Below are 26,403 nucleotides of genomic sequence, written 5' to 3'. Positions count from 1 at the left end.
CCAGGACAATTTAATTCGGTCACTCCTTGGATCATGTGCGCTGAGCTGCATCCTCTGGCAAGGGCGAGGGGCTTCAGCACAGGGCCCAAGTTGCTGCAGCTGGGAACTTGTGAAGTATTTGAGCACATCACTGATCATGTTCTGTCAAGTCGCATGTACTTTATTTTTCCCAAGGGGAATAATTTTACTCTTTAATCATGGTGTATTTCTCTCAGGTCCCCATCCATCCACGCTGATGGCAGGGAAAGAGCAGCTGGTCTTCTCAATCCTACCAGGTCTTTGTTGATGCCATCTTGTCGAGGAGAGTGAGGGGTTAAACAGAGAGGAGTGGCAGCCCAGATATGGAGAGCCAAGGAGTTATTTACTCTGTTGAGAGGACTGCAGCTTACAACCAGTGGCTGAGTTTATAGGGAAGGGAATGCCCAAACGCTGTACTATTGGAATACTTCTGGGACATGGGGAGTGCTTAAAGTTTGTTTAAATTAGCAGCACTCCTCTTACCAAACAAATACTAGGGATAAAGATACGACAGACCAATGTGTCTCTCCCGCTTTGAATCTATGAGCATACAAAGGGTGCAGTAATTTCTCCAGCTTGGCTAGGGGGAGGGGGGGTGTTTGTGGGTGGGAAATAGATTTAGGACAGAGATGAGGAGGAACTGAGAGGAGTGAGGAGTAAATCTGTGGAATTCTTTGCCCAAGAAAGCAGAGTTGAGGCTGCCTCATTAAATGTTTTTAAGACAGGTAGATTTTTGAATAAGGGTCATGGGGAACAGGTGGATAAGTGGAGCTGAGTCGACAGCCAGATTAGCTGTGACCTTGTTGAATGGCAGAGCAGGCTTGACGGGATGGCTGGCCCACTCCTGCTCCTGTTTCTTTCATCTCTCGGAAAGAAATCCACTGTATAACCATAATTATTTTGAAAGTTGTTTAAAATTATTTACTTGCCAGGGATTCCTCTGGACCTCCTGATGAGTCCAGGAGTCACCCAGTGTGGAAACGGGCCCTTCAGCCCAACTTTCCCATGCCAGCCAAAATGTTTCCATCTGCCCGCATGTGGTCCATACCCCTCCTAACCCATTCTATTCGTGTATCCGTCCAATACTTAAACATTGCAATAGCACCTGGCTCAACCACCTTATCTGGCAGCCTATTCCATACACATATTACTCTGTTTTAAAAAATTACCCCTCGGTTTGCTGCTAAATGTTTCCCCCCCCCCCCCCCAGCCTTGCCTTAAGCCTGTGCCCTCTGGTTACCGATTCCCCTCCTCTGGGCAAAAGACTCTGCGTGTGCCCGATCTATTCCCCTCCTGGTTTTGTCGAAATTATTTCCAGCTGAGAAATCTTTACTTCAGCCGGAGACCTTATTCTGAACTATTTTATGAGGGGTTTAGACAGGTTACATCAACGTGCAGGGAGATGGGATTAGTTTGAATGGGCCCTTTCCTGTGCTGTTCTAGCCAAGGTTTACCGTGCAGATTTAGCAATGTAATGAGTGACAGAATCACTGGGCTTGGTCACCTTTTATAGTCTTGGTCGCACAGCATAGAAACAGGCCTTTCAGCCTGACTACACATCCCATTTAATTCTCCCCACCCCCAGATTCTACCTTTTCAGTTGCCGACTGCCTTTGGGATGTGGGAGGAACCAGAGCGCCTGAAGGAAATTCACAGGCCCAGGGAGAACCCGCAGACTTCATGCCCACAGCACAAGAGGCTGGGGTGGAACCCAGTTCTCTGGAGCTGAGAAACATTGGCTCTACCTGCTACACCTCTGTGCCACCTTATTTATTCCTGTGTTTTCACCTGTACAGCCCATGCCTGTGGCATCTTTAGACTTTCTGCTTGCTCTCTCCACATTCTCCTTTTCGAGAGGACTCCACACTGGTTGGAAGAACCAGATGCCCTTGGAGGGGGCAACTTTCCCCTGTCCCTCACCCTGAAACTGTGTGCAAGGATGGGGCTCAGTCAGGGCACGGCAACACTCTGCGTTCAGTTGGATGTTCCATCTTACGGCTGGCTGACCAGTACCATGTTAACTTTTCACCATTGGTAATCTGTGCAGGGCTGGCCCAATGAAGCAGCTACAACTTCTTGATGAAGAAACCATCTGCTGGGGGAATTTAGTGGGTCAAGCAGCAGAAGAATGGTGGATGTTTCAGGTCAGAGGCTTTCAAGAACTAAAACGGTGACCATTTTGTTTCTCCCACTGACGCTGCTCAACCCACCAAGACCCTCCAGCAGAATGGATTCAGCATCTGCAGTTTCTCAAGTCTCCATTTCACCTTTCAAGTGAAAGCCGGTCGGTCTATCAGCTTGAGATGTACTGGTCCTCCTTACACCCCCGTTTCGTCACGGGGAAGCTCGGAGCCCTGTTGATCAGCAGGAGAAGGTTGGGAGCAAGCGTTGTTATTGTTTCAGTGAGATTTCACAGGAAAGGAACGACTACTTCTGTTCCCATTCCTGGACCTTTCTGCCACTTGCACAGTATCTGTCGACACCTCATTTTTGGGGTATTGAATTCCTTTAATTTCTGTCAATTTGTGCAACTTGCCTGGACTGGCTTCAACGCTGGATTGGAAATTGAGGACAAGGGCTAATGATTTTTTTCTAATATTGTGGAAGATTTTAAGACTTTCTGTATAAAAACTGTATGGGGACTAATGAAAGCAGAGAATATTTTATTAGTTTATACTAAACACAGTAAAGCACTTGGACTCCTCAAAATCCATTTAATTTCTTCAAAGGAGAAGAAATATCTGCCAAAGATTGTGTGTGTGTGTGTGTGTGTGTGTGTAAAAAAAAAATTAAGGAAGAGAATCCATGGAGGAAATTTCAGGAAAGCAAAACTGTACAGAATGGAATTGGTGCCAAAAGGGAGTTTGTTGGAGACATCGTCTGCAGAGAGAGACTGATTCCTTTTCCTCCAACCTGCTTGTAGTGAAACCTCCACCTTCACTGACAGACACCACTGCAATAATAACCATTTGGGCATTAGAATGTGTTGTTGGGTAATAATTTAAGGTCAGATTATGGTACCTGCACAATAACCGAACCCAATTCCAGTCCATAAAGTTTCTAAACCTATGTTTTAGTGGCTGGACAGACAGCAGTGCTTGAAACAACTCCAGGTCACCAGCATGGATCACTCTTCCCGCTCTGGGTCACAATACTTGTGTTTTCACCAGTTATTTCAACATCAGTGATTCTCACCCCTGAGTCACCTATTCCAAACTTTGCATTGCTCCCTTTGAAGGTGATGAAATGGTCATTGGGCAACTCCCCAGGTCAGAAGCTCAGGGTTTTTCTGGCGCTTCAGAGACTTGCAGATCATTCCGTCGACAGGGGACTTGGCCTTTCAAATGAGATGTGTGAAAAGTGAGGGAGTGTCGTTCCCCCCTGTCCCCGGACGGATTAATTTGGCCTTTAATATTCTGTGTTGCATTGTCTCCAGAAACTAACTGCACTTTAAAGGTGTTGGAGCTGGGGGCTATTCGCCAGGGGAGGCTAAGTCTGGACGTTTTGTCGTGTCCCCCGTTCTGTTCTGCCTCGTGTTTCGGGATGAGACCAAGGAAGAGCTGGAACCTGCCCCGAAACAGGGAGCCCAATTAATCCAAATTGCCTTCCATTCATTCTTGTCGGGGTGCCTGCACTCTGGATGACAAGACACCTTGGGGGGGGGGGAGGGGGCTATTAGAAATAGCTGCTGCGGGGGGGACTCGTCCCACAGCCCTTCCGCACTCCTCCTGGCTGGTGCCCTGCACTCTTGGGGTCTGCCTCCTTGCCCCCCAGCTCCTCGGACAGTTTGCTGACCTTGGCTGCCAGGCGCCCACGCAGTTCCAGGTATTTCAGCTGGAGATCGCTCAGCAACGCCACCGCTTCTTCGTCCTCCTGCCTGGAGACCCCCTCGCCCCGCAGAACGTGAGCTGTGGAATCACAAGGTTTCTTGGTTCGTATGGCTCTGGATCAGAGATTTACCCAAATGGTGCTGGTGATCAGGTGGTGAAGGGGAAAGCTGGCAGATCAGGGGAGAAGAATGTCCTGTGGATGGGGCAAAGGGTGAGAACTGGTCAAACCAGAGGGGTGATTATATTCCTTTCTGTGGCTTAGTTCCCTGTTTGTCCATGTGCCATGGTTACACCATTAAAGGAGCAATCATTTACAACCTGTGTAGAGATGTCAAGAATTGCGAGCTCTGGGGAACTGGCACAGAGTCCTGAGGGGCAGAATGGCCTACTGTCCTACATCCGGTAAGTACAAAAGATGAAATCTCTTGAGAGTGTGATAAAGTAGGGAAAGTTGCACAAGGCTGGAGAAACTGGATTGATGACCTCCCCCCCCCCCCCTTAAATGTGCTGTGGTGGATGGGTGGGGGGCTATGAGAATGGCTGCATTAGGCCCCTAGTCAGAAGTGACTAGATACTGGAATCGAGCAAAAGCCAAATCAGCTGGAGGAAATTAGCAGATTAGAAAATGCTGGAGGAACCCAGTCCGTCTCCCAGCTTCCATAGGAGGTCATGACATTTTGGTCATGAGCCCTTCCTCAAGGTAGAAGCAAAAACAGATAGGTGGGTGTCTGAATTAAAGACGGAGGAAAAGGGGGAAGGATGGAAGGGAGAGGAGTCCAGAGCAACAAACAGAAGGTGTGAATTGGATATGATAAGAGGAAAGGTGAGAATTGATTTTGGCTTTGTGAAAGGAGACAGAGGGAAGGGAGATGGGGAAGAAAAAGGTGGGGAGGAGGGGTTAACAGAAATGAAGTCAATGTTAATGCTGACTGGTTGGAGTGAGCCCAGATGGAAGATGCAGTGCTCCTCCAATTTGTGGGTGGTCTCAGTCTGGCTGTGCATGTCGGTAAGGGAATTGAAATGGGTGGCCACTGGGAGATCCACACTATTGCGGTGTACAGATCCAAGGTGCTCAACGAAGCGATTTCCCCAGTCTGTATCCATTCTCTCCGATATAAAGCAGACAATAGCGGGAGCACCGGATACAGTAGATGACCCCTGCAGATTCACAAGTGAAATGTTGCTTCACTTGGAAGGACTGTCTGGGGCCCAAAATGATGCTGATGAAGGAAGTGTGGGCATGAGGAGCATCTCCTATGCTCTCAGGGGTAGGTACCAAGGGGACGATTGGTGAGGAGGGAGGAGTGGACAAGGGAGTCACGGAAGGAGCTGCCCCAGCACGAAGTGGAAAGAGGAGAGGGGAATGTGTCTAGTGGTGGGATCACAGGTGTTTGAAATGATGGAGCAGGATTTGTGGATACGGAGGCCGGTGGGTGGGGGGGGGGTAGGTGAGGACATTGAATCATGTCCTTGTTGCACATGGGGGCAGAGGGGGCTAGCGCAGATGTGTGGGTAATGGAGAATATGTGGGTGAGAGCCGAGTTGATAGTAGAGGGAAAGGGACATTGTTTGAAGAAGGAGGACATCGCTGATGATCTGGCATGGATGTCCTCATCCTGGGAGCTACGACCAGGAAAGGGGTCAAGGGTTTCTGACAGGCTAGTCAGGAAGAGCCAATTCCCACCGACTTCAGAGATATCACATCCTTTTCATTTTGTGGGGGGGACTCCAGTTTGGCCTCAAATACTCTCGTACAATGCAAAGGGTAACTAACCTCGCAAAGGGGTGACCATGCACAAAGTGGTAAAGGTTAACCACAAATGATCAAACTAACCAGGTACAGATGATCACTACGGATGGGGCTGCAATAAATTCACCCCGTGTGAAAATCAACTCGTTTTTCTCTCTCCACAAACACCTGATTGCAGCTTCTTGGTTCGACTGATGCTCGTGGTGTTTGTTGGGTGGGTGTGAAAGCTTTCCCAAGACTCTGGGGAGAGCAGGAGTTTGGCGATGGAGGTTAACCCTTCAAATGGGGACATTGTACTCTGGTGTGATTGGCTGCAGGGGCTGAGGGGGATGAATGGTGAGCTGAAACAGATTGCTGATGGAGTGAGTACCTAATGGGATGACCGTCACGGCCTTCTGGTCCTTCATCCTCTTCAGGATCTCCTCCATCTTATCGGCTTTGCTTCTGTGGGACATAGATTCTGGAAGCTTCCGAAGCTGCATAAATGAAAAGATGTACTGGAACTTCAGGAATGAATTACAAGGAAAGATTAAACAGGTTAGGACTTTATTCCCTGGGGCGTAGAAGAATGAGGGGTGATCTGATAGAGGTATTTAAAATTATGAGGGGGTAGACAGAGTAAATGTAAGAGCCTTTTCCACTGAGGGCAGGTGACATGGGTTCATGGTGAAAGGGGAAAGGTTTGGGGCCAACATGAGAGAGAACCACACAGAGAGGAAGAGAGTAATGGGAGTGTGGAACGAGCTTCCAGCTGAGGTGGTGAATGCAGGTAGAGTTCAAGAAGAATTTGGACAGGTACATGGATGGGAGGGTATGGTCTGGGTGCAGGCATTGGGACTAGTGAAAAAATGATTCAGCACAGACTAGAAGGGCCAAAGGGGCCTGTTTCTGCACTGCAGTGTTCTCTGGTTTTAATGAATATTCTGCACAACTGCTGTCCCTTCCTCACCCCAGACCTTAGGTAAGGTTGGGAAGGCAGCAAGAATCCAAGAGAAAAGGCAAGTTGAGGGGTGTTGCCTGTTCAGAACGTTATCCCTCCACCTTGGTGAAGGTTCAAGGGTCCACTTGAGCAAACATAAAAGAATAAAATTAAAACAGGGTAACTGGCCTTTCATGGGGGTGGAGGAAGGGTCTATTATCTGCCCGTGTCTAAATAGGAATGATGGACTTAGACCAAGAACATACTGATCTTGGCAATGCTGGTTTACTTTTCATCTTTGAGAAGACTTCTGCTTCTCAAACTGTGGGGTTGGACTACTCCTGCTGGCTTCACAACCATGGGCCTGTAGTAAAGGACCCTGGCTGCATGCACCTCCCAGCACTGTGGCGGGCATTGGCAGTCAGCTGGTCTGAGTGGGTCTTCCACAGGACAACCTGGCATGGTTTGCCCCACCCCCCCCCCCCCCCCCCAAGGCCATGGAGCAGGAGTGAGGGGTTAGGCGGTCATCGTATTCTGGGAGAGTGTGGGCAGGTGGTGTCTGTAACAGGGGAGAGCCAGAAATGGGATTCAGCCAGCAGTTCCTTCCGTGAGTGCAATAGGGTGGTTGGAACTTTGTATGAGTAAATGATGCAATAAGGAAGCTAAAAAAGAATACCTTTCTCTGCTTGGGAATATGGCGTGCTCCCTGCCAGACCACACTGGCAAAGGGGTCTGGGTACAGCTGCAGTTTCTGTAGGCGACGTTCCAACTGCCGAACATTCTGCTGAATTCCTGAAAGAAGATCATTGAATTGGTAAAGTTGTCCAGGAACCAGTGAGGACTTTGAGATTAGGAAGCATCTGGTTCAAGCTTTCTCCACTCCCTTCTGATGTGTCCATCCAGTACTGAATGATTGCAGGAGTCAAACTCTGTCAGAACACCAAATTAATAAACACAAAATACGGGGAACACACTGCAGGCCAGAGAGCAACTGGGAAGAAAGAAATATATAACAATTAAAGTACGGAAACAGGCCATCTCGGCCCCTCTAGTCCACACCGTTTCAAGTGCGAATGCAGTCCCCCACTACTAATTTTGCTGTCAAGTATCCCACATTTGGGGACATCGCAGGTGTCAACACACCCAAAGTGCAATGGGAATAGCCTCATCCTGGGAGATCAGCCATGACCATGAATTCTCCCCTGCCAGTTAAGTATATCGAGTAATTTCAGATGTGACGTTTTAAGCTTGAAATGTAAATTTAGACATAAAGCATTATGGCTTGAGCTAATGGTTCGATGACTAACGCAAATAGAGCTGGCAACAAAGGGCAACCTTGACGAGTTGAACGTGATAATTTAAATAACACAGGTTTGACCATTTGTCACCACCCTAGTGCCTTAACCCAACCAATAAAAAAGGGTCCAAATTTAAACCTCTCCAACACTTTAAATAAAAAATTCCATTCAACCCGATCAAATGCTTTTTACGCATCAAGAGCAACTACCGTTGGTAGGTTGGGTTGCTGGTGCGATGCATTGATCAACGAAATTACTCTAAGAATATTGTCAGAACCATACCTATTTTTAATAAAACCAGCCTGATCTACATGTTCTAATTGAGGCAAATAGTTAGCAATTCTGTTTGCCAATAATTTCACTATTATTTTGTAATCTACGTTCAATAAAGAAATTAGCTGATATGAAGCTACATTAAGAATTTAAATTATCACGATCAACCCGTCAAGGTTGTCCATTATCACCAGCCTTGTTTGCATTGGTTATTGAACCATTAGCTCAGACAATTCGACAGAACGACAAGGTTAAAGGGATGAGAATTGCAGATGATGAATATAAGATGAATTTATTTGCTGATGTTTTGGTTTATTTGACACATCCTGAACAGTCTTTGAAATATTTACAAGAATGTTTGGTTCAATTTGGGGACTTATCTGGGTATAAAGTAAATAGGGATAAGAGTGAGATATTGCCAATTTTGGAAGGACATTACAAAGAGTGTAAAAATATTATAAAATTAAGATGGTCTGATAAAATTAAATATTATGGGGTAATTGTGAATGCAAATTATCAGTCTTTATATGAGTTAAATTACATACCTTTATTGAAAAAGATCAAAATGAATTTGATTAAATGGAAAGATCTTCCATTGACATTAATAGGTCGAGTAAATTGTATTAAAATGAATATTTTTCCTCGTATTCAATATTTATTTCAGTCAATACCATGTTTACATTCAAAGGACTTTTTTCAGGATTTGAATAAGACGGTGAGGAAATTTTTATGGAGGGGATAATTAGCTCAAATAGCTTTACAGAAATTGACATGGAAATATGCATTAGGTGGACTTCAGTTACCTCACTTTCAAAATTACTACAAAGCTGGGCAGTTGAAGTTTATTAGTAGAATGATGGATATTGATCAGCCCCCTAGTTGGGCCAAGGTGGAGTTAGCCTGTATTTCTGAATTTGATGTTCACCAGTTTATACATAAGTGGAATTTGAATTTATTGCAGGGATATGATATGCCAGTATTAAAACATTTGTTAAAGATATGGGTTGAAAGAAATGAGGTTCTGGGAACAAAGGGTAAATTATCAATTCAAATTCCATTATATCAAAATCAGCTGATTCCCTTATCAATGTTTAATAAACATTTAAAGATATGGTATTCTCAGGGTATAAAAGTGATTCAGGATTGTTTTGAAGAAGGCCAGTTTCTTTCTTTTAATCAATTGAGGGAGAAATTTGATATATCGGTGAATTCTTTATTTGTGTATTATCAACTCAGACCTTTGATAAGGGATACTTACGGCAAAGAGATGAGTTTACCTAAGTTAACAAAATTTGAATCTTTGATTTCCTTTATACTAAAGAGAGGTTTTATTTCAGATATTTATCGATTGTTACAGGAAAGTATGGAAAAACCAAGTTTGGAGAAATCTAGAAATAAATGGGAAAGTGATTTAACGTATGTTATATCTCAAGACGATTGGGAGGTTATGTGTCATGAAGGCGTAACTAAATTGACTAATGTAAGATATGATTTGGTTAATTATAATTTTTTGCATCAGTTATATTTGACTCCTGAGAAATTGAAAAAATATACCTTTAGTAATTCGGATTCTTGTTTTAGATGTGGGTTAAGTACTGGAACCTTTTTGCACATGGAAGGTTAGTTAGGAAGGTGCAGTCTTTAGGTATAAATTTTAAGATAGTCAAATGGATTGTACATTGGCTGAAAGGGAGAGGCCAGAGAGTGGTAGTGGATAATTGTCTGTCAGATTGGAGGCCGGTGACCAGTGGTGTGCCTCAAGGATCTGTATTGGGCCCATTGTTGTTCGTTATATACATTAATGATCTAGATGATGGGGTGGTGAATTGGATTAGTAAATATGCAGACGATACTAAGATAGGTGGAATAGTGGATAATGAAGAAGGTTTTCAAGGATTGCAGAGGGATTTGGGCTGCTTAGAAAAGTGGGCTGAAAAATGGCAGATGGAATTTAATGCTGATAAGTGTGAGGTGCTTCATTTTGGTAAGAAGAATCAGAATAGGACATACGTGGTAAATGGGAGAGCATTGAGGAATACAGAAGAGCAGAAAGATTTAGGAGTGACGGTACATCGTTCCCTGAAGGTAGAAACTCACGTGAATAGGGTGGTGAAGAAGGCTTTTAGTATGCTGGCCTTTATCAATCATTGCATGGAATATAGGAGTTGGGAGGTGATGTTGAGATTGTATAAGACGTTGGTGCGGCCTAATTTGGAGTTCTATGTGCAGTTCTGGTCGCCTAATTATAGGAAGGATATAAACAGAGTGGAGAGAGTGCAGAGAAGGTTTACCAGAATGTTACCTGGGTTTAAGCATCTAGAGTATAGGGAGAGATTGGACAGATTAGGTCTTTATTCTTTGGAGCGTAGAAGGTTGAGAGGGGATTTGATAGAAGTATTTAAGATTATGAAAGGGATAGACAGAGTGGATGTGGATAGACTATTTCCGTTAAGAGGAGGAAAGATTAAAACAAGAGGACATGAGTTAAGAATTAAGGGGCAGAGGTTTAGAGGTAACATGAGGGGGAACTTCTTTACTCAGAGAGTGGTAGCCGTGTGGAATGATCTTCCAGGAGAAATAGTGGCGGCGGAGTCAATTGTATTATTTAAGAAAAGGTTGGATAGGTATATGGATGAGAAGAAGATGGAGGGTTATGGGCATTGTGCAGGGAGGTGGGACTAGAAAGGGGTGTTTGGTTCGGTGCGGACTAGAAGAGCCTAATGGCCTGTTTCCGTGCTGTAATTGTTATGTTATGTTATAAGGTACAACCATTTTGGGAAAAAGTTAAGTTGGTTTTGGAGAAATTATTTAAAATTAAATTACCATTAGATCCAGTGATTTTTTTTGTTGGTTTACACAGTTTCTTTGACTGGATTGGGGTTGGATAAGTTTCAAATTGCATTTGTTCGTTTGGTGTTATCTGTGGCACGAAAATGTGTAGCAATTACTTGGAAAGAAAATGTAGAGATTAATATAGTACATTGGCATAATGAAGTGAGATCTTGTGTGTGTGTGTATATATATATATATATATATATATGATAATTACTCTTTTTGTTAAAATGTGGTCATCTTATTTAGAATACATGGGTTTGGAAATATCTTAAAATATTGTACATGTTTTATTGTTTTGGCTCCCCTTACAGGGAGGGGGAGGGAGGTTTATTATATTATAATTAAAAAAAAAATTTCTGTTGTTGTTATTGATTTTACATTGTTTTAAAAGTTTTTAAATAAAGTTTTTTTTTAAATGAAGCTACATTAAGAGGGTCTCTGTCTTTTTTTGGTATAACCATTATTATTGCACTCAAACACAAATCTGGTAAAGCTTATTCTTGCATCACCTGCTGAAGAACGTCCATAAATAGAGGAGACAAATCATCATAAAAAACTTCATAAAATTCAACAGTAAATCCATCATCTCCTGGAGACTTCCCATTAGGCATTTGTTGAAATAACATCCTTGATCTCTAAATCAGTAAAAGAAGAGTCCAATTTCCTCACATCATCTTCCCCTAATATTGGCAAATTTAAATCAGATAAAAAAAGACTCAATAGAACCGTCATCTCGAACTCCATCAGAAGTATATAATTTCTGATAAAATTATAAAAAATTGATCATTTATTTCCTGAGGTTTATAAGTAATTGAATTATCTTTTCTCACAGCATTAATAGTTCTCAAAGCTTGTTCTGTTTTCAATTGCCAGGCTAAAACTTTATGAGCTCTGTCCCCTAGCTCATAATAACGTTGTTTAGATCTTTGAATCAAACGTTCATATTGGTATGTTTGTAATATATTATATTGTAACTTTAATTTAGATAAAACTATTTTATTATCCTTCATGCAATTCCTCTGAAATTCTTTTTCCAAATCTGTTACTCCAATATCTGACTCTCTGCCTAAAATTTCTTCTTTTCTTTCGATGCATAACTAATAATTTGACCATGTAAAAACACCTTTAAAGCATCCCATAAAGTAAAATTACTCTGTACTGAGTTCCTATTCAAGTTTAAGAAATAAACAATTTGGTCCTTAATAAATTTTACAAGTTCCAGCTTTTTCAATAACATTGCATTAAACCTCCAACAAAAAGTTAATTGAACAACTTCTGGCCCAACACAAGAAATAAGAAACAATGAATGGTCAGAAACTATTCTATTCTTGTATTCAGCTTGAGTAAAATGAGATTGCAAATGTGCTGATGCCAAAAATAAATCAATCCTTGAAAATGAATCATGATGCGAAGAATAAAATGAAAAATCTTTCTCAGTAACATTTAACCTTCTCCAAACCTCTACCAAATTCAAATCTTTAATCAGTGAAACCAATTGGACCGCTGCTTTTGATTTTTTCAAAGTTTTTGGCAATTTATCCAATAATGGGTCTAATACACAATTGAAATCTCCCCCAATCAAAATATTTTCTTTAGCTTGACTCAGTGTTAAAAAAGCTTCAGACATAAATTGCTCATCATCAACATTGGGTGGGTACACATTCAATAAAGACCATGACTCTGCAAACAATTTATAATTAATCATTAAAATTCAACCAGCTGTTTCCACCGAGGATTCAAATTCAAATGGAATTTTCTTATGAATCAAAATTGCCACTCCGCGTGCTTTTGAATTGAAAGAAGATAAGATTACATGACCGACCAACCCAGTCCCTCTTCAATTTTAAATGTTCTTTTTCAGTTAAATGAGTTTTCTGTAAAAAAGCAACATCCACTTTCATCTTTTTTATATAAGCCAAAACATGTTTACACTTGATCAGATTATTTAAACCTTGAACATTAAATGTTGCAAAATTCAAGATAGACGTTATTTTATCAATAAAAAATCTCTCTTTCACTCAAACAATAACCCCCCCAATAAAACAAAATAAAGCTCCCCTTGCAAAAAATAGCCCCTAAATTGATCAAGTAATAAACCCCTCCCTAACAAACAAAATAAAAGTTCTAGAAATACAAAAAAAGTTTTTTTAAGTACAACTAAAAACTACAAAAAAAAGTAGTAACTCCCCACTTAACTGGGTGTGGAAAGAAATAAAATCCCCCCACAGATGGCGGATGACTTCCAAGAGCTTCAGCGACATCCATCCCCCCCCAAATGACTTACAAAATTATAAGTCTAAATCAGTTCACAGCCCCAATGAATTCAATCCAAAGGTTTGTTCCAGATCATCAATATCAATCAAACTCTTTGACATATTTGCCTTCCCGTTCCCATTTCCATTCTTCTTATCAGGTGTCTTCCTCTTAGGTGAAGAGTGCCTTTCACTAGTCCTGTCTGGCAAAGAATTGGCAAAAATTAAAGCATCATAATCCCACTCAAACAACAGAGATTGGAAATTACCATAAAAAATCTTCAAAACTGCAAAGTATCAAAAAGAAAATTTGTAACCCTTCCTCCAAAGCACCTCTTTAGTAGAATTAAATTCTTTACATCTTTTAATAATTTCTTGACTTAAATGCAGATAAAAGAAAACCTTATTTCCCTGTACCATCAATGGAGACCGATATCTACATCATTTGGACCGCAACTCGCAAAATGGTTTCCCTCACTCTTTATCGTGGGGGTGAGGAGGCAGGGGGGGGGGTTTAGGGGTTAAAAATAGTTTTTTTTTTAGTCTTAGTTTTTATGTTGTTAGGGGAGATGCTGAGATTGGTATTGTATTAACTATGTTACCCCAACAATGAAGACGCTGTTTACATCCGGTACCGCACGGATGGCAGTCTCTTCAATCTGAGGCGCCTGCAAGCTCACACCAAGACACAAGAGAAACTTGTCCGTGAACTACTCTTTGCAGATGATGCCGCTTTAGTTGCCCATTCAGAGCCAGCTCTTCAGCGCTTGACGTCCTGCTTTGCGGAAACTGCCAAAATGTTTGGCCTGGAAGTCAGCCTGAAGAAAACTGAGGTCCTCCATCAGCCAGCTCCCCACCATGACTACCAGCCCCCCCACATCTCCATCGGGCACACAAAACTCAAAACGGTCAACCAGTTTACCTATCTCGGCTGCACCATTTCATCAGATGCAAGGATCGACAATGAGATAGACAACAGACTCGCCAAGGCAAATAGCGCCTTTGGAAGACTACACAAAAGAGTCTGGAAAAACAACCAACTGAAAAACCTCACAAAGATAAGCGTATACAGAGCCGTTGTCATACCCACACTCCTGTTCGGCTCCGAATCATGGGTCCTCTACCGGCACCACCTACGGCTCCTAGAACGCTTCCACCAGCGTTGTCTCCGCTCCATCCTCAACATCCATTGGAGCGCTCACACCCCTAACGTCGAGGTACTCGAGATGGCAGAGGTCGACAGCATCGAGTCCACGCTGCTGAAGATCCAGCTGCGCTGGATGGGTCACGTCTCCAGAATGGAGGACCATCGCCTTCCCAAGATCGTATTATATGGCGAGCTCTCCACTGGCCACCGTGACAGAGGTGCACCAAAGAAAAGGTACAAGGACTGCCTAAAGAAATCTCTTGGTGCCTGCCACATTGACCACCGCCAGTGGGCTGATAACGCCTCAAACCGTGCATCTTGGCGCCTCACAGTTTGGCGGGCAGCAGCCTCCTTTGAAGAAGACCGCAGAGCCCACCTCACTGACAAAAGGCAAAGGAGGAAAAACCCAACACCCAACCCCAACCAACCAATTTTCCCTTGCAACCGCTGCAATCGTGTCTGCCTGTCCCGCATCGGACTGGTCAGCCACAAACGAGCCTGCAGCTGACGTGGACTTTTTACCCCCTCCATAAATCTTCGTCCGCGAAGCCAAGCCAAAGAAAAAGACTTTGTACTTGTATTACTTTATTTTGTATTTTTTCTGTACGTGAATTACTTACTTTCTTCATATGTTAAAATTAATAAATAAAGTTTCAAAAAAAAAAGCAAAATGGTTTCCCTCTCTTGATACCGTAGACAACGAATCAAAATAGCTCGTGGAGGTTGGCCCAGGTATGGTTTACTTCTCAAAGCTCTATATGCCCTATCTAATTCCAAACCTTCTGGAAAAAATTTCAATCCCAATGCTTTAGGGATCCACTTTTTAAAATTTTTTATTGGATCCAAACCCTCAATTCCTTCAGGAATTTGATTTGATTTCCAATGAATCTATCTTCTTCGATAAGACCTTCTTCTGAATTTCCCATCCAACAAAAGAATCTTCCACTTTTCTATTTTTTTCTTTATTACGTTTCCACTTGTTCTTTACAAACTTGATAGGCACCTTCCATCTTCTTAAAATTGACTTGAACTGTATCCACTATATTCAAACATCTATTAACATCAGCTTTAATGACAGAAATATCTTTCTTGACAGAAGAGACTTCCTCACAAATACTATTCATTTTTTCAGTCATGTTCATAAATCCATGGTCAATCTGAGTGGATATGTTAACGTGTTAACATGTTGAGGTTAATTGTAGTTCTTCTTTCTGATTTTTATATTATGTACTCTCAGATTTTCAGGAAAAACCATGAAGCACAGTAAGAGGCCATTTTAACATAGAAACATAGAAGATAGGAGCAGTAGTAGGTCATTGGACCCTTCGAGCCTGCTCCGCCATTCAACGAGATCATGGCTGATCTTAAAGTTCAGTACCCCGTCCCCGCCTTCTCTCCGTAACCTTTAATACCCTTATACTGAAGAAATAGATCTAATTCCCTCTTAAATAAATTTAATGAACCTGCCTCTATTGCCCTCTGTGGCAATGAATTCCACAGATTCACCACCCTCTGGGTCAAGAAATTCCTCCTCATCTCAGTCCAAAATGGTTTGCCTATTATCCTCAAACCATGGCCCCGGGTTCTGGATTTTCCCATCCTTGGAAACATCCCATCTGCATCCATTCTGTCCAGTCCTGCCAGAATTTTATAGGTCTCTATGAGATCCCCTCTCAATCTTCTCAACTCCAGCGAGTACAATCCCAATTTGCACAATCTTTCCTCATAAGTCATTCCTGCCCTTCCAGGTATCAGCCTGGTGAATCGCCTCTGCATTCCCTCCATTGCAAGAACATCCTTCCTCCAATAAGGTGACCAAAACTGCACACAATACTCCAGGTGGGGTCTCACCAAGGCCCTGTACAGCTGCAGTAAGGTATCCTTGTTCCTAGACTCAAACCCTCTTGATACGAAGGCCAACATACCATTTGCCTTTTTAACCACCTGCTGTACCTGCATGCTCGCCTTCAAGTACCCCTAGGTCTCTCTGCACTTCCCCATCTCTAATCTATTGCCATTCAAATAGTAATCTGCCCTCCAGTTTGTATTACCAAAGTGGATAACCTCACATTTATCCACATTGTAGTGCATTTGCCATGTATCTGCCCAGTCCCTCAATTTATCCAAATCACACTGGAGCTTCCTGACCCCCTCTTCCGTGCACACAACCCCTCCTAGCTTAGTGTCATCTGCAAATTTGGAGATATTACATCCAATCCCCTCATCCAGATCATTAATGTAAATTGCGAACAGATGGGGTCCCAATACAGATCCTTGTGGTACCCCACTGGTCAACACCTGCCACTCAGAAAACGAGCCATTTATCCCAACTCTCTGTCTTCTACCTGCCAGCCAGTTCTCAATCCACATCAAGGCCATGAGCCTTGATTTTGGAAGCCAATCGTTTATGTGGGACCTTATCGAAGGCCTTTTGGAAGTCCAGGTACACCACATCCACTGGCTCTCCCCCATCTATTTTACCTGTCACCATCTCAAAGAATTCCAATAGATTTTGGCCCACGAGTCCATACCTCCCAATTACCCTACAACTCCAGTACGTTTTGAAAAGTGGGATGAAACCGGAGCACCCAGAGGAAAACCCACACAGACATGGGGAGAACGTACAAACTCCGTACAGACAGCGCGGGATTTGAACCCTACTGTAAAGGCATTGCGCTAACCACTACACCAATCGTACTGTCCATATTAACCATTTCTCTCAGTATAGAAGCTACCTGACCTGTTGAACAGCCCAGAATTCCCAGTACTTAGGTTGATCACTCCAGCTGAGAACCCCTGGCCTTTTGTCCTGTCACAACTTCCCTTCAGGGCTTACACAAAGGATTACAGATAATAGCATCTGGAGCATAAAGCAATCTGTTGGTCGAACAGCATCAGTGAGAGAAAGAATCAGAACAGAACACTACATCACAAGCACAGGCCCTTTGGCCCATGTTTCTGTGCTGGACATGATGTCCTAATCAAATTAAATCTCTGCTGCCTGCGCTTGATACTTATCCACCCACAAGGTGAATGCTGAGGATCAGGGGAGAGGTGTAGAGCTGAGTGATCTCGGCACCTTGAAAGTGGTGTCACAGGTAGATGATGTGGTCAAAAAGCCTTTCAGCACATTGGCCTTCATCAGTCAGAGTATCGAGTACACACGTTGGGAGGCCATGTATAAGACATTGGTGAGGCCCCATTTGGAGGATTATATTCAGTTTTGGTCACTGTGCTACAGGTCAAATGTTGCCAAGTTGGAGAGAGGGGCATAGATTTACAAGGATGCTGCTGGGACTCAGGGACCTCAGCAACAGAGAGGTTGAGCAGGATGGAGCTTTATTCCTTAACTATAAAGAGAGAACCATGACTTCTCCGATTTCTCAAGTCCCTCAATACTGGAACTATTCGGGAAAATAGCTGTACTCTCAGTAAAGTGGTCCCACAATCAGACACAAAATTCCCCCAAATAATGTTTTATATAAAACCCTTTGGTACTTTATTTTAATTCTCTGTAGTTTGAAATCCTTATTATCTGCACTCCATTATGCCTGAAGTCTCTACAATGTCTACAACTGCAAAAACTCTGTGATTTTCATGTTTCACTTCCACCAATGAACCCAGGTTGTGCCTCCCCTATGCAGACTCTGACCCACGGAGCCCCATCTTGTATGTTTCTGACAAACTGTATGGATGTGAATATAGTTACATTTAAGGAAAGACTGGAGAGGAGAGGACTGGAGGGTGTATGGACCGGGCGCTGGTCAGTGGGACTAGGAGGGTGGGGATTTGATCTGGCATGGACTAGTAGGGCCGAACTGGCCTGTTCTGTGCTGTAAGTGGTTATATGTTTATATGTACACAATGCCTTGTTTCTATACAAGGGTTCTGCACTTGTTCTGGTACCTCCAAGGATGTGTCCATCCACTCCCAGTTCTCTGCCCAAGGATGTGTTCATCCACTCCCAGTTCTCTGCCCAAGGATGTGTTCATCCACTCCCAGTTCTCTGCCCAAGGATGTGTTCATCCACTCCCAGTTCTCTGCCCAAGGATGTGTTCATCCACTCCCAGTTCTCTGCCCAAAGATGTGTTCATCCACTCCCAGTTCTCTGCCCAAGGATGTGTTCATCCACTCCCAGTTCTCTGCCCAAAGATGTGTTCATCCACTCCCAGTTCTCTGCCCAAAGATGTGTTCATCCACTCCCAGTTCTCTGCCCAAAGATGTGTTCATCCACTCCCAGTTCTCTGCCCAAAGATGTGTTCATCCACTCCCAGTTCTCTGCCCAAGGATGTGTTCATCCACTCCCAGTTCTCTGCCCAAGGATGTGTTCATCCACTCCCAGTTCTCTGCCCAAGGATGTGTTCATCCACTCCCAGTTCTCTGCCCAAAGATGTGTTCATCCACTCCCAGTTCTCTGCCCAAGGATGTGTTCATCCACTCCCAGTTCTCTGCCCAAAGATGTGTTCATCCACTCCCAGTTCTCTGCCCAAAGATGTGTTCATCCACTCCCAGTTCTCTGCCCAAGGATGTGTTCATCCACTCCCAGTTCTCTGCCCAAAGATGTGTTCATCCACTCCCAGTTCTCTGCCCAAAGATGTGTTCATCCACTCCCAGTTCTCTGCCCAAAGATGTGTTCATCCACTCCCAGTTCTCTGCCCAAGGATGTGTTCATCCACTCCCAGTTCTCTGCCCAAAGATGTGTTCATCCACTCCCAGTTCTCTGCCCAAAGATGTGTTCATCCACTCCCAGTTCTCTGCCCAAAGATGTGTTCATCCACTCCCAGTTCTCTGCTGATGCATCCATTTACACAAGAAACAGGAGCAGGAGTCGACCATCCGACCTGTCGAGCCTGCTCCGCCATTCAATAAGATCATGCCTGATTTGGCCGTGAAATCAGCTCCACTTACCTGCTTGGTTTTCCATCATCCTTCATTCTCCTACCATGCAAACATCTATCTGTGTCAAATAGATTTAAAGAGGCAGCCTCTACTGCTTCCTTGGGCAAAGGATTCCACCGATTCTCTCCTCTCTCTCTTAAATCTACTCTGAATCCTGAGGCTATGTGTCTGAGTTCTAACTTTGTGCCGTAAAATACACGTTGTCTGTCTTCATCTGTTGCACCAAACTCTGATCATACAATATTACTGCCTGCAGAAGCCACTACATTTCAATTAGACAATGGTACATTTACAATGGATTTCAGAAGAGAGTTCAGTATTTGGAGAAAATTGTGGAGGCTCAGAGCTGGATTGGTGAAGGGGAAGCCATATGGAAAACACAAAAATCTGCAGACACTGTCGAAGTTAAAACACACAATGCTGGTGAAACTCAGCTGATCAAAGGTAAAAATACATAACCAACATTTCAGGTTTGAGCCCTTCATCAAGGCATGGAAAAATGTCAGCAGGTGTCTGAACAAAAGAGTAGGGGGAGGTGTGGTCTCAAAGGCAGGAGGTGATAGGTGGAAAAGGGAGGTAGGGGACAGCAGAGATCAAGGGGAGGAGGGATGGCTGGGGGAAGGGAGGGAGGAGAACTGGAAAGAGGAAGGGAAGGGGAGAGGAAAGAGAAGAGCAGGTTAACAGAAACCAAGAGAGTCAATGTTAATGCCATCTGGCTGGAGAGTGATGTATTGTAATGATCATGTGACAGCACTGCCCACCACCTGCCAATCAAGATTTGGCCCCACCCCATCCATTAGTGCACACCGTTGGCCAATTTAAATTTCTTTGTACTTGGCGTTGGGCCATTGGCTGTTGTAATCAACTTACTCTTGCTGGCGCTATGTAAATTACCTGGGCTGGACCACTCATCCCTCCTGTACTTGGCCTTGGGCTATTGGCTGTTGACATTGACTTAACCTTGCTGGCACTGAGACATTGGATTCCCTGTAAATGACCTAGGCTGGACCCCCCAGCCCTCAAGCACTATATAGGGCACACGTGTGCTTGGTTCTTTCTCTTTGCCATCTTCAAGGGACCACCCTGCTTCACACCTGGCCGAGAACCGTGGAATGGTGCCGGAGAAATCATTGGTAAGATGTGCACACACTGTTATAGGGTTGGGACTAGCATAGAGCCATGCCTGCCCTAAGTCAAGGGGCGGAGGCTATCATATATTTTTTTCCTTGATTAAAAGTAAAGGTTCCATTATTGTCACGTAATGCTATATTTAGAATGCAACATACATGAAATTCTCAAACTATTGTCTACTGTAAGGCAGAGAGAGAATCACTACTTGTCCAGCGCCCCTCCCAGTTACATTGTTGTATACACCCAGTTCGTTGTGTGTGTGTGTGATTTTCCCATGTTCGCTGTAAACTGCGCGTTTACGTGTTCTTCCCGTTACTATTTTCCCACGCTCATCTATTGTAAATAAAATCATTTACCACTAGACTGCGTTCAGAGTCCTTGCTTTTGAGATCCATCAGATCTGTTTTCTCACTCACTACAAGTGCCCAAATGGAAAATCAGATGTTCTTTCTCCAATTTTCAGGTGGTCTTGGTGGGAAAGTATTGGAGGAACAACACCTGATTTTCCGTCTGGGCACTAACATCAGATGGCATTAACATCAACTTTTCCGGTTTCTGCTAACCTGCTCTTCTCTTCTCTTCCTCCTTCCCAGTTCTCTTCCCTCCCTTCCCCCCTTTACTCAGCCATCCCTCTTCCCCTTGATGGCTGCTGACCCTTCCCTCCCTTCTCCTCCTACTACCTCCTGCCTTTGCAACCACACCTCCCCCCTACTCTTCTGTTCGGACGCCTGCCGACAATTTTCCATACCTTGATGAAGGGCTCAAGCCCGAAATGTTGGTGATATATTTTTACCTTTGTTATATAAAGGACACTGTTTGACTTGCTGAGTTTCTCCAGCATCGTGTTTTCACTGTTAAAGCCATAGTTTTTTGAGGAACAGGTTTGTTGGACTAGTTTTCTCTGTCTACTCCAAATGTGGGAAGCAATGGTCAAGAACAAGATGACCTCACTGGTGCATAAGGGGAATTACCAAGAGAGAGCCAAATGACACAGGAACAGAAATAAGCCATTCAGCCCTTCGAGTCTGCCTCCCCCATTTAATCATGAGCTGATCCATTTCCCCACTCAGTCCCCTCTGCCCGGCCTTCTCCCCATAACCTTTGATGTCCTGGCTAATCAAGACCAATCAATCTCTGCCTTAAATACACCCAATTATCCAGCCTCCACAACTGCCTGTGGCAACAAATTCCACAGATTCACCTTCCTCCACATCTATGTTCTAAGTAGATGCCCTTCTATCCTGAAATTGTGTCCTCTTGTCCTCGACTAGGGGTCCATATCTTACCCCAGGGGGCTGATAAATGCTTGGGGGGAGGGTCAGTTGATAATACCAGGGGTTAATAACGCGGTGGGCAAGGGGTTGATTTAAAATAGCGCCTTCCCCACCTGGTCTAGCACCACTGCCACCCCCCCAGCACAGTGCAGGGAGAGGCTTATGTGCCATGAACCTTAGTGCACTGTTATCACGCTTCCCCCTCGTTGCGCATGTGCCAGCTGGCTGTACGCGCCCTGTGGACCTCAGGACATTGCATTTAATAGGTAAGTTCCTTTCTGCCCCTTAAATTGTCCTCCATTTGGGGGTGCAGGCCCTACACACCCAAATGGAGGACAAATTAACATATGGCTCAAAGTGGAGCTGGACAGAGGGTTCAAAAGTCAGACTGTCCGGCCATAAACCAGACATCTGGCCACCCAACCCAGTGCCCCCATCCATCCCCCACCATCCAGCCTCCCTCCCCCAGCCAGCATCCCCATCCAGTGCTGGGATTCCATGCCTGGGGGTCTATGAGGGACCACGTAGTCCCTGAAGGGGTCAACAGTCTATAAAGTTTGGGGACCCCTGTCCTAGACTCTCCCACCATGGGAAGCAACCTTTCTACATCTACTCTTGTCCACACCTTTCAACTTTCAAAATGTTTCAATGAGAATCCCCCTCCCTCCCCCACCTCGTTCTCATAGATTCCAACGTGTACAGGCCAAGAGCTGTCAAATGGTCTTCAAATGATAACCTGGAATCATCCTTGTGAACTTCCTCTGACCCAAGAAAAAAATACAATCGACTGGAGGAACTCAGTTAGTCGAGCAGCATCCATGGAGGAGATGGGAATTTTCAACTTGATAAAGAGTCTCGACTCAAAATGGCAACAATTCCATTCTCCTCCACAGCTGCTGCCAGGCCCACTGAGCTCCTCCAGCAGATCAATATTTGCTCCAGAGCCCAATATCTGTGGTCTCCTGTGGAGTTAGGGAAGAAGAGTCTGCGTTAATCAGAGGTCACTTGATGCAAGGAGAGTGAGAGGAGGCAGAACCCCAGACCTCCAAGATCTACAGGAAAAAAACCAAAATAACAGCCAAAGTACTCATAGATAACGTAGGAAGATGGCAAGAACAGCAGAATGACAAAGAAAAATAAAATCACAAGGAAGAATGTCAAGGAATGGGCTCCAAAGCTAGGAGACCAAGTCGAGGTACCTCTTGGTGGAGAAAATAGCAGGGCCGCTTCGAGGCCTGCTGTGGAAGATGTCGCCCTGCCTGTGGAGCCCACCCTGCACGAGAGCTGGGGCCGAGGAGGTTAACACTACCCCTGACCAGCAAACTGACGATAGGAGCCCCATGAAGCAGCTTGGGGAGAGGGGGAGGCTCAGGACACCACTCCCGCAGCGAGACTGCCAGTTCGGTCACCTTCGTGCCGAGCATGACACTTGCACTACAGCTGGTGAGAGCAGCGGTGGCAGGACAGAGAGGCCGGGGAGTGCGAGAGAGGAGTCGAGTTGGATAGGCGGTAAGTCCAAGAAGGTCCAGTGTCGGGTTGGGGGACATGACAGGTACCAGCAGCGAGAGCGATGAGGATGGGGACTGTGACAGAGATGGAGGAGGCAATGGAGGAGAATGCAACGAGGCCAGGAGGCCTGGAAAAGATTTGCTAGTGAGGCAAAGGAAGGGGGAGGGTGTAAAGCCCTCCCTACGGGATATACTGGAAACAACATAAAAATAGTGGGACTGAAGGAGGGCACCGAGGGGAAGAACCTGCAAACTTCTTTCAGAGGTTGATCCCTGAAGTGCTGGGTGAAAATATACTGGAAGAAAGCTTGGAGGTAGAGAGAACTGATGCTGTGGAGTAAATGGACTATTGACTTTAAAGCAACAGATCCCCAGGCTCAGGAAACTGATTCTGGGGCCAGCAATCTGTTTGGTTGCAGTTTGCTGTTCTAAGAGAGGTCATGCGGTTTTACAAGCAGAGGGAGAGAAAAATACCAAATAGGATTTCTCTTTTAGAGAGAGAGAGAACTGAGTTCTACAGTGGCTTTTGGAGGCTGTAACATGACAAGCTGGCAGGCTTGTTAAAATCCCATTTTGAAGATGGGTTGTGAGTTCTGAGTTCAGCCTGTTGAAAAACCCTTCTAGTCCTTACAAGAGGAAATGGCTGGCTAGATTTGCCGAAGCTAATAAATAAAGACCAAGCAGGCTTTGTGCAAAACGGACAGGCAGTGGATAACATTGGCAGACTGTTGAGTATAATGCATCTGGCACAAACCAGAAATGGGAGGGGTTTCGCTGTGGTTCTGAATGCGGAAAAGGCATTTGACAGATTGGAGTGGGACTTTTTATTCAAAGTGCTGGAAAAGTTGGAGTTAGGGCCAACTTTTATAAATTGGATAAGGGCACTGAAGCAGACAAAGGTGGCTGTTATCTTCAGCCCTGTTCATACTAACCATGGAGCCACTGGCCAAAGCCATCTGGCAGGATCCAGACATTAAGGGATTTAGAGTAGGCCAGGAAGAACATAAAATCAATTTATTTGCTGATGACATACTGATATATCTGACCAGACCCAGCGAACCCATTGTCTAAGTTGCGCTCAACTCTGGAGGATTATGGGGAGATCTCTGGGTATAAGGTCAATTGGAACAAGAGTGAAATCGTGCCACTTACTAAGAGAGATTATAGTCAATATCAAGAAAATAGTCATTTAGAGTGACCACAAAACAGGATCAAATACCTAGGAGTCAGAATAGATAATAACTTGAATAATTTATACAAACTAAATTATATCCACTTGCTTGGGACAATTGAGGAGGATTTAAACAGGTGGGTGTCCCTGCCCATAACATTACTGGGCAGGGTCAACTGTGTTAAAATGAATGTGTTGCTGAGACTTCAGTACTTCCAAACACTGCCCGTGGCGTTGCCCTAGGGATTCCTCCAAAATTTGCTTTCGTGAATAAGGAAATTTCTATGGAATGGAAAGGTAGCCAGGGCCTCTAAGGAAAAACTGACCTGGGATTATTGTCTGAGCCGACAACAAATGCCAGACTTTGAGGTGTACCATCTTTAAATGGTAGGTGAGAATGTGGCAAAGGAATTTATTTATAAATGGGATGCCAAATTGTTATCTGGTTAAACAAGCAGCCCCATACTAAATAATCTCTCTTTGGAATAAAATTAACCAATATATAGGAATCAAAGTGAGGGTGACTCCAGAAACACCCCTGACTCCAAATAGATTAATACCATTGACGGTGGGTAACAAGATCCTGGAATCTGGCCTCGTAATGGTATCAGGTGTGTATAGGACTGTTACAAGTGGAGGCGGCTAAAGTCATTTGAACAACTTAGGAACAAGCATGATTTATCAAATAGATGTTCCACTGCTACCTTCAGGCAAGATCTTTTCTACAGGACAAATTATGTCCAATTAGGCCCTACCAGCATGCAGTGACATAGAGACCCTGATTCGAAGGGGGAATACATGGATGTTCATCTCGGTAATGTATTTCTTGGTTCAAACAGAAGGACCTAAACCAGGCCTTCACAAATCAAGGCAGAGGTAGGAATTGGACCTAGGAATAACGATTGATGAGTGGTGCTGTGTTGGACCTGTGTCAGACCAGCATGACTGCAATCATTAATGCGCGGTACAGGCTGGTACAATACAATTTCCTACACCAGCTGTACCTGGTGCCACAAAAATTGAACAGATCTAAATCAGAATTATTAGACCAAAGCTTTGGATCTGACATTGCAACAGGAATCTTTCTGCATGCAACCTGGACATGTACCAAGGTGAGACCCTTCTGGGTGGAACTGGGCGAAGAATTCCCACAGGACCCTGAGTTGCTCCTGTTGGGAAACATAATGGGCATAAGACTTACAATGAACCTGTCCAAATTTAAAATCCAATTCATATTGATCGCATTGGCGGTGGCCAAAAAGTGCATAGCAGCTACCTGGAAGTCCAACACCTGCTTGAGCATTACACGCTGGAACGCAGAAATGCAAAGCTGTGTACCCCTGGAGAAAATTATTTACATTTTAAGGAAAAAATACAACAGTTTCTTGAAAATTTGGCAACTATACCTAAATTCTATAGGAGCACAATTATAGTGTGGACCCTGGCCGCCCTGACCTCCCCGACTACCCCTGAAATTGGTGGAGTGGGGCGGGGGGGCATCCCATCTCAACCAGGAAAAAGTCAAGAAAAAGAAAACAGCCTGAGCTCTAGCCACTGTGACGTGACAAACCCATAAACCCCTTTTGTTGTGAACACCCTGAATGTTGTGTAACTGTAGTTGGGTAAGTGTTAAATGTGGACGGGGTAAAGGTGTGGAGGAAGGGGATAGAAAAAGTTTGAACTCTACAGAAAACCTTGTGTGGAATTGATAATTGCAAACTGTAATCAATGTTGATGTCGTCAACATTAATATCGACATGATTGATAACTTTGAGCTCAAGTTTGGAAAATCACAAATAAAATACCTAAATGAAGAGTTAGCATGAATTACCATTTCAATGCCAACTCTGCTTCAAAGTTTTCCCTAACATCTTACCTCCAACTGCCCCTCAGCAGCAAGATAACTTTTCTGCTTTCTCCAGTGACTACCGTAATACGTGAAAGCAATGGAAGAAACATTTTATTCACCCTTTCTTTTTGATGGTCAATTCCTACAGTCTCCAGACCAGCCAGTCTCAATTTTTTTTAAGCTATGGACCCCTTCCCTGTCAAGTCTAGTTTGTTTCTTCTGAACTCCTCTCCGACTGACTACATGAAA

The 26,403-nt window shown here is 44.1% G+C and overlaps 1 protein-coding gene and 1 pseudogene across 1 annotated transcript in view; both read right to left on the bottom strand.

Moving 5' to 3' along the window:
* Positions 1-2,661: 2,661 nt before the first annotated feature.
* The window catches only part of LOC138739681 (X-ray radiation resistance-associated protein 1-like), a 44,157-nt gene continuing 20,415 nt past the window's right edge, over positions 2,662-26,403 (bottom strand). Inside the window, exons 8-10 of the mRNA XM_069892234.1 lie at positions 7,194-7,309; positions 5,969-6,074; positions 2,662-3,926 (exon numbers count right to left, since the gene is read on the bottom strand). Coding sequence (XP_069748335.1) covers positions 3,694-3,926; positions 5,969-6,074; positions 7,194-7,309 — 455 coding nt within the window. The 3' untranslated portion in view covers positions 2,662-3,693. The remainder of the gene's footprint in view (positions 3,927-5,968; positions 6,075-7,193; positions 7,310-26,403) is intronic.
* LOC138740176 (U1 spliceosomal RNA) lies at positions 7,583-7,734 on the bottom strand (annotated as a pseudogene).

This window comes from Narcine bancroftii, chromosome 7 (assembly GCF_036971445.1).
Source record: "Narcine bancroftii isolate sNarBan1 chromosome 7, sNarBan1.hap1, whole genome shotgun sequence".
In the NCBI taxonomy this organism is placed as follows: Eukaryota; Metazoa; Chordata; class Chondrichthyes; order Torpediniformes; family Narcinidae; genus Narcine; species Narcine bancroftii.
The sequence above is the reverse complement of the archived record's forward strand: the minus strand, read 5'-3'. Positions and strand labels throughout refer to the sequence as shown.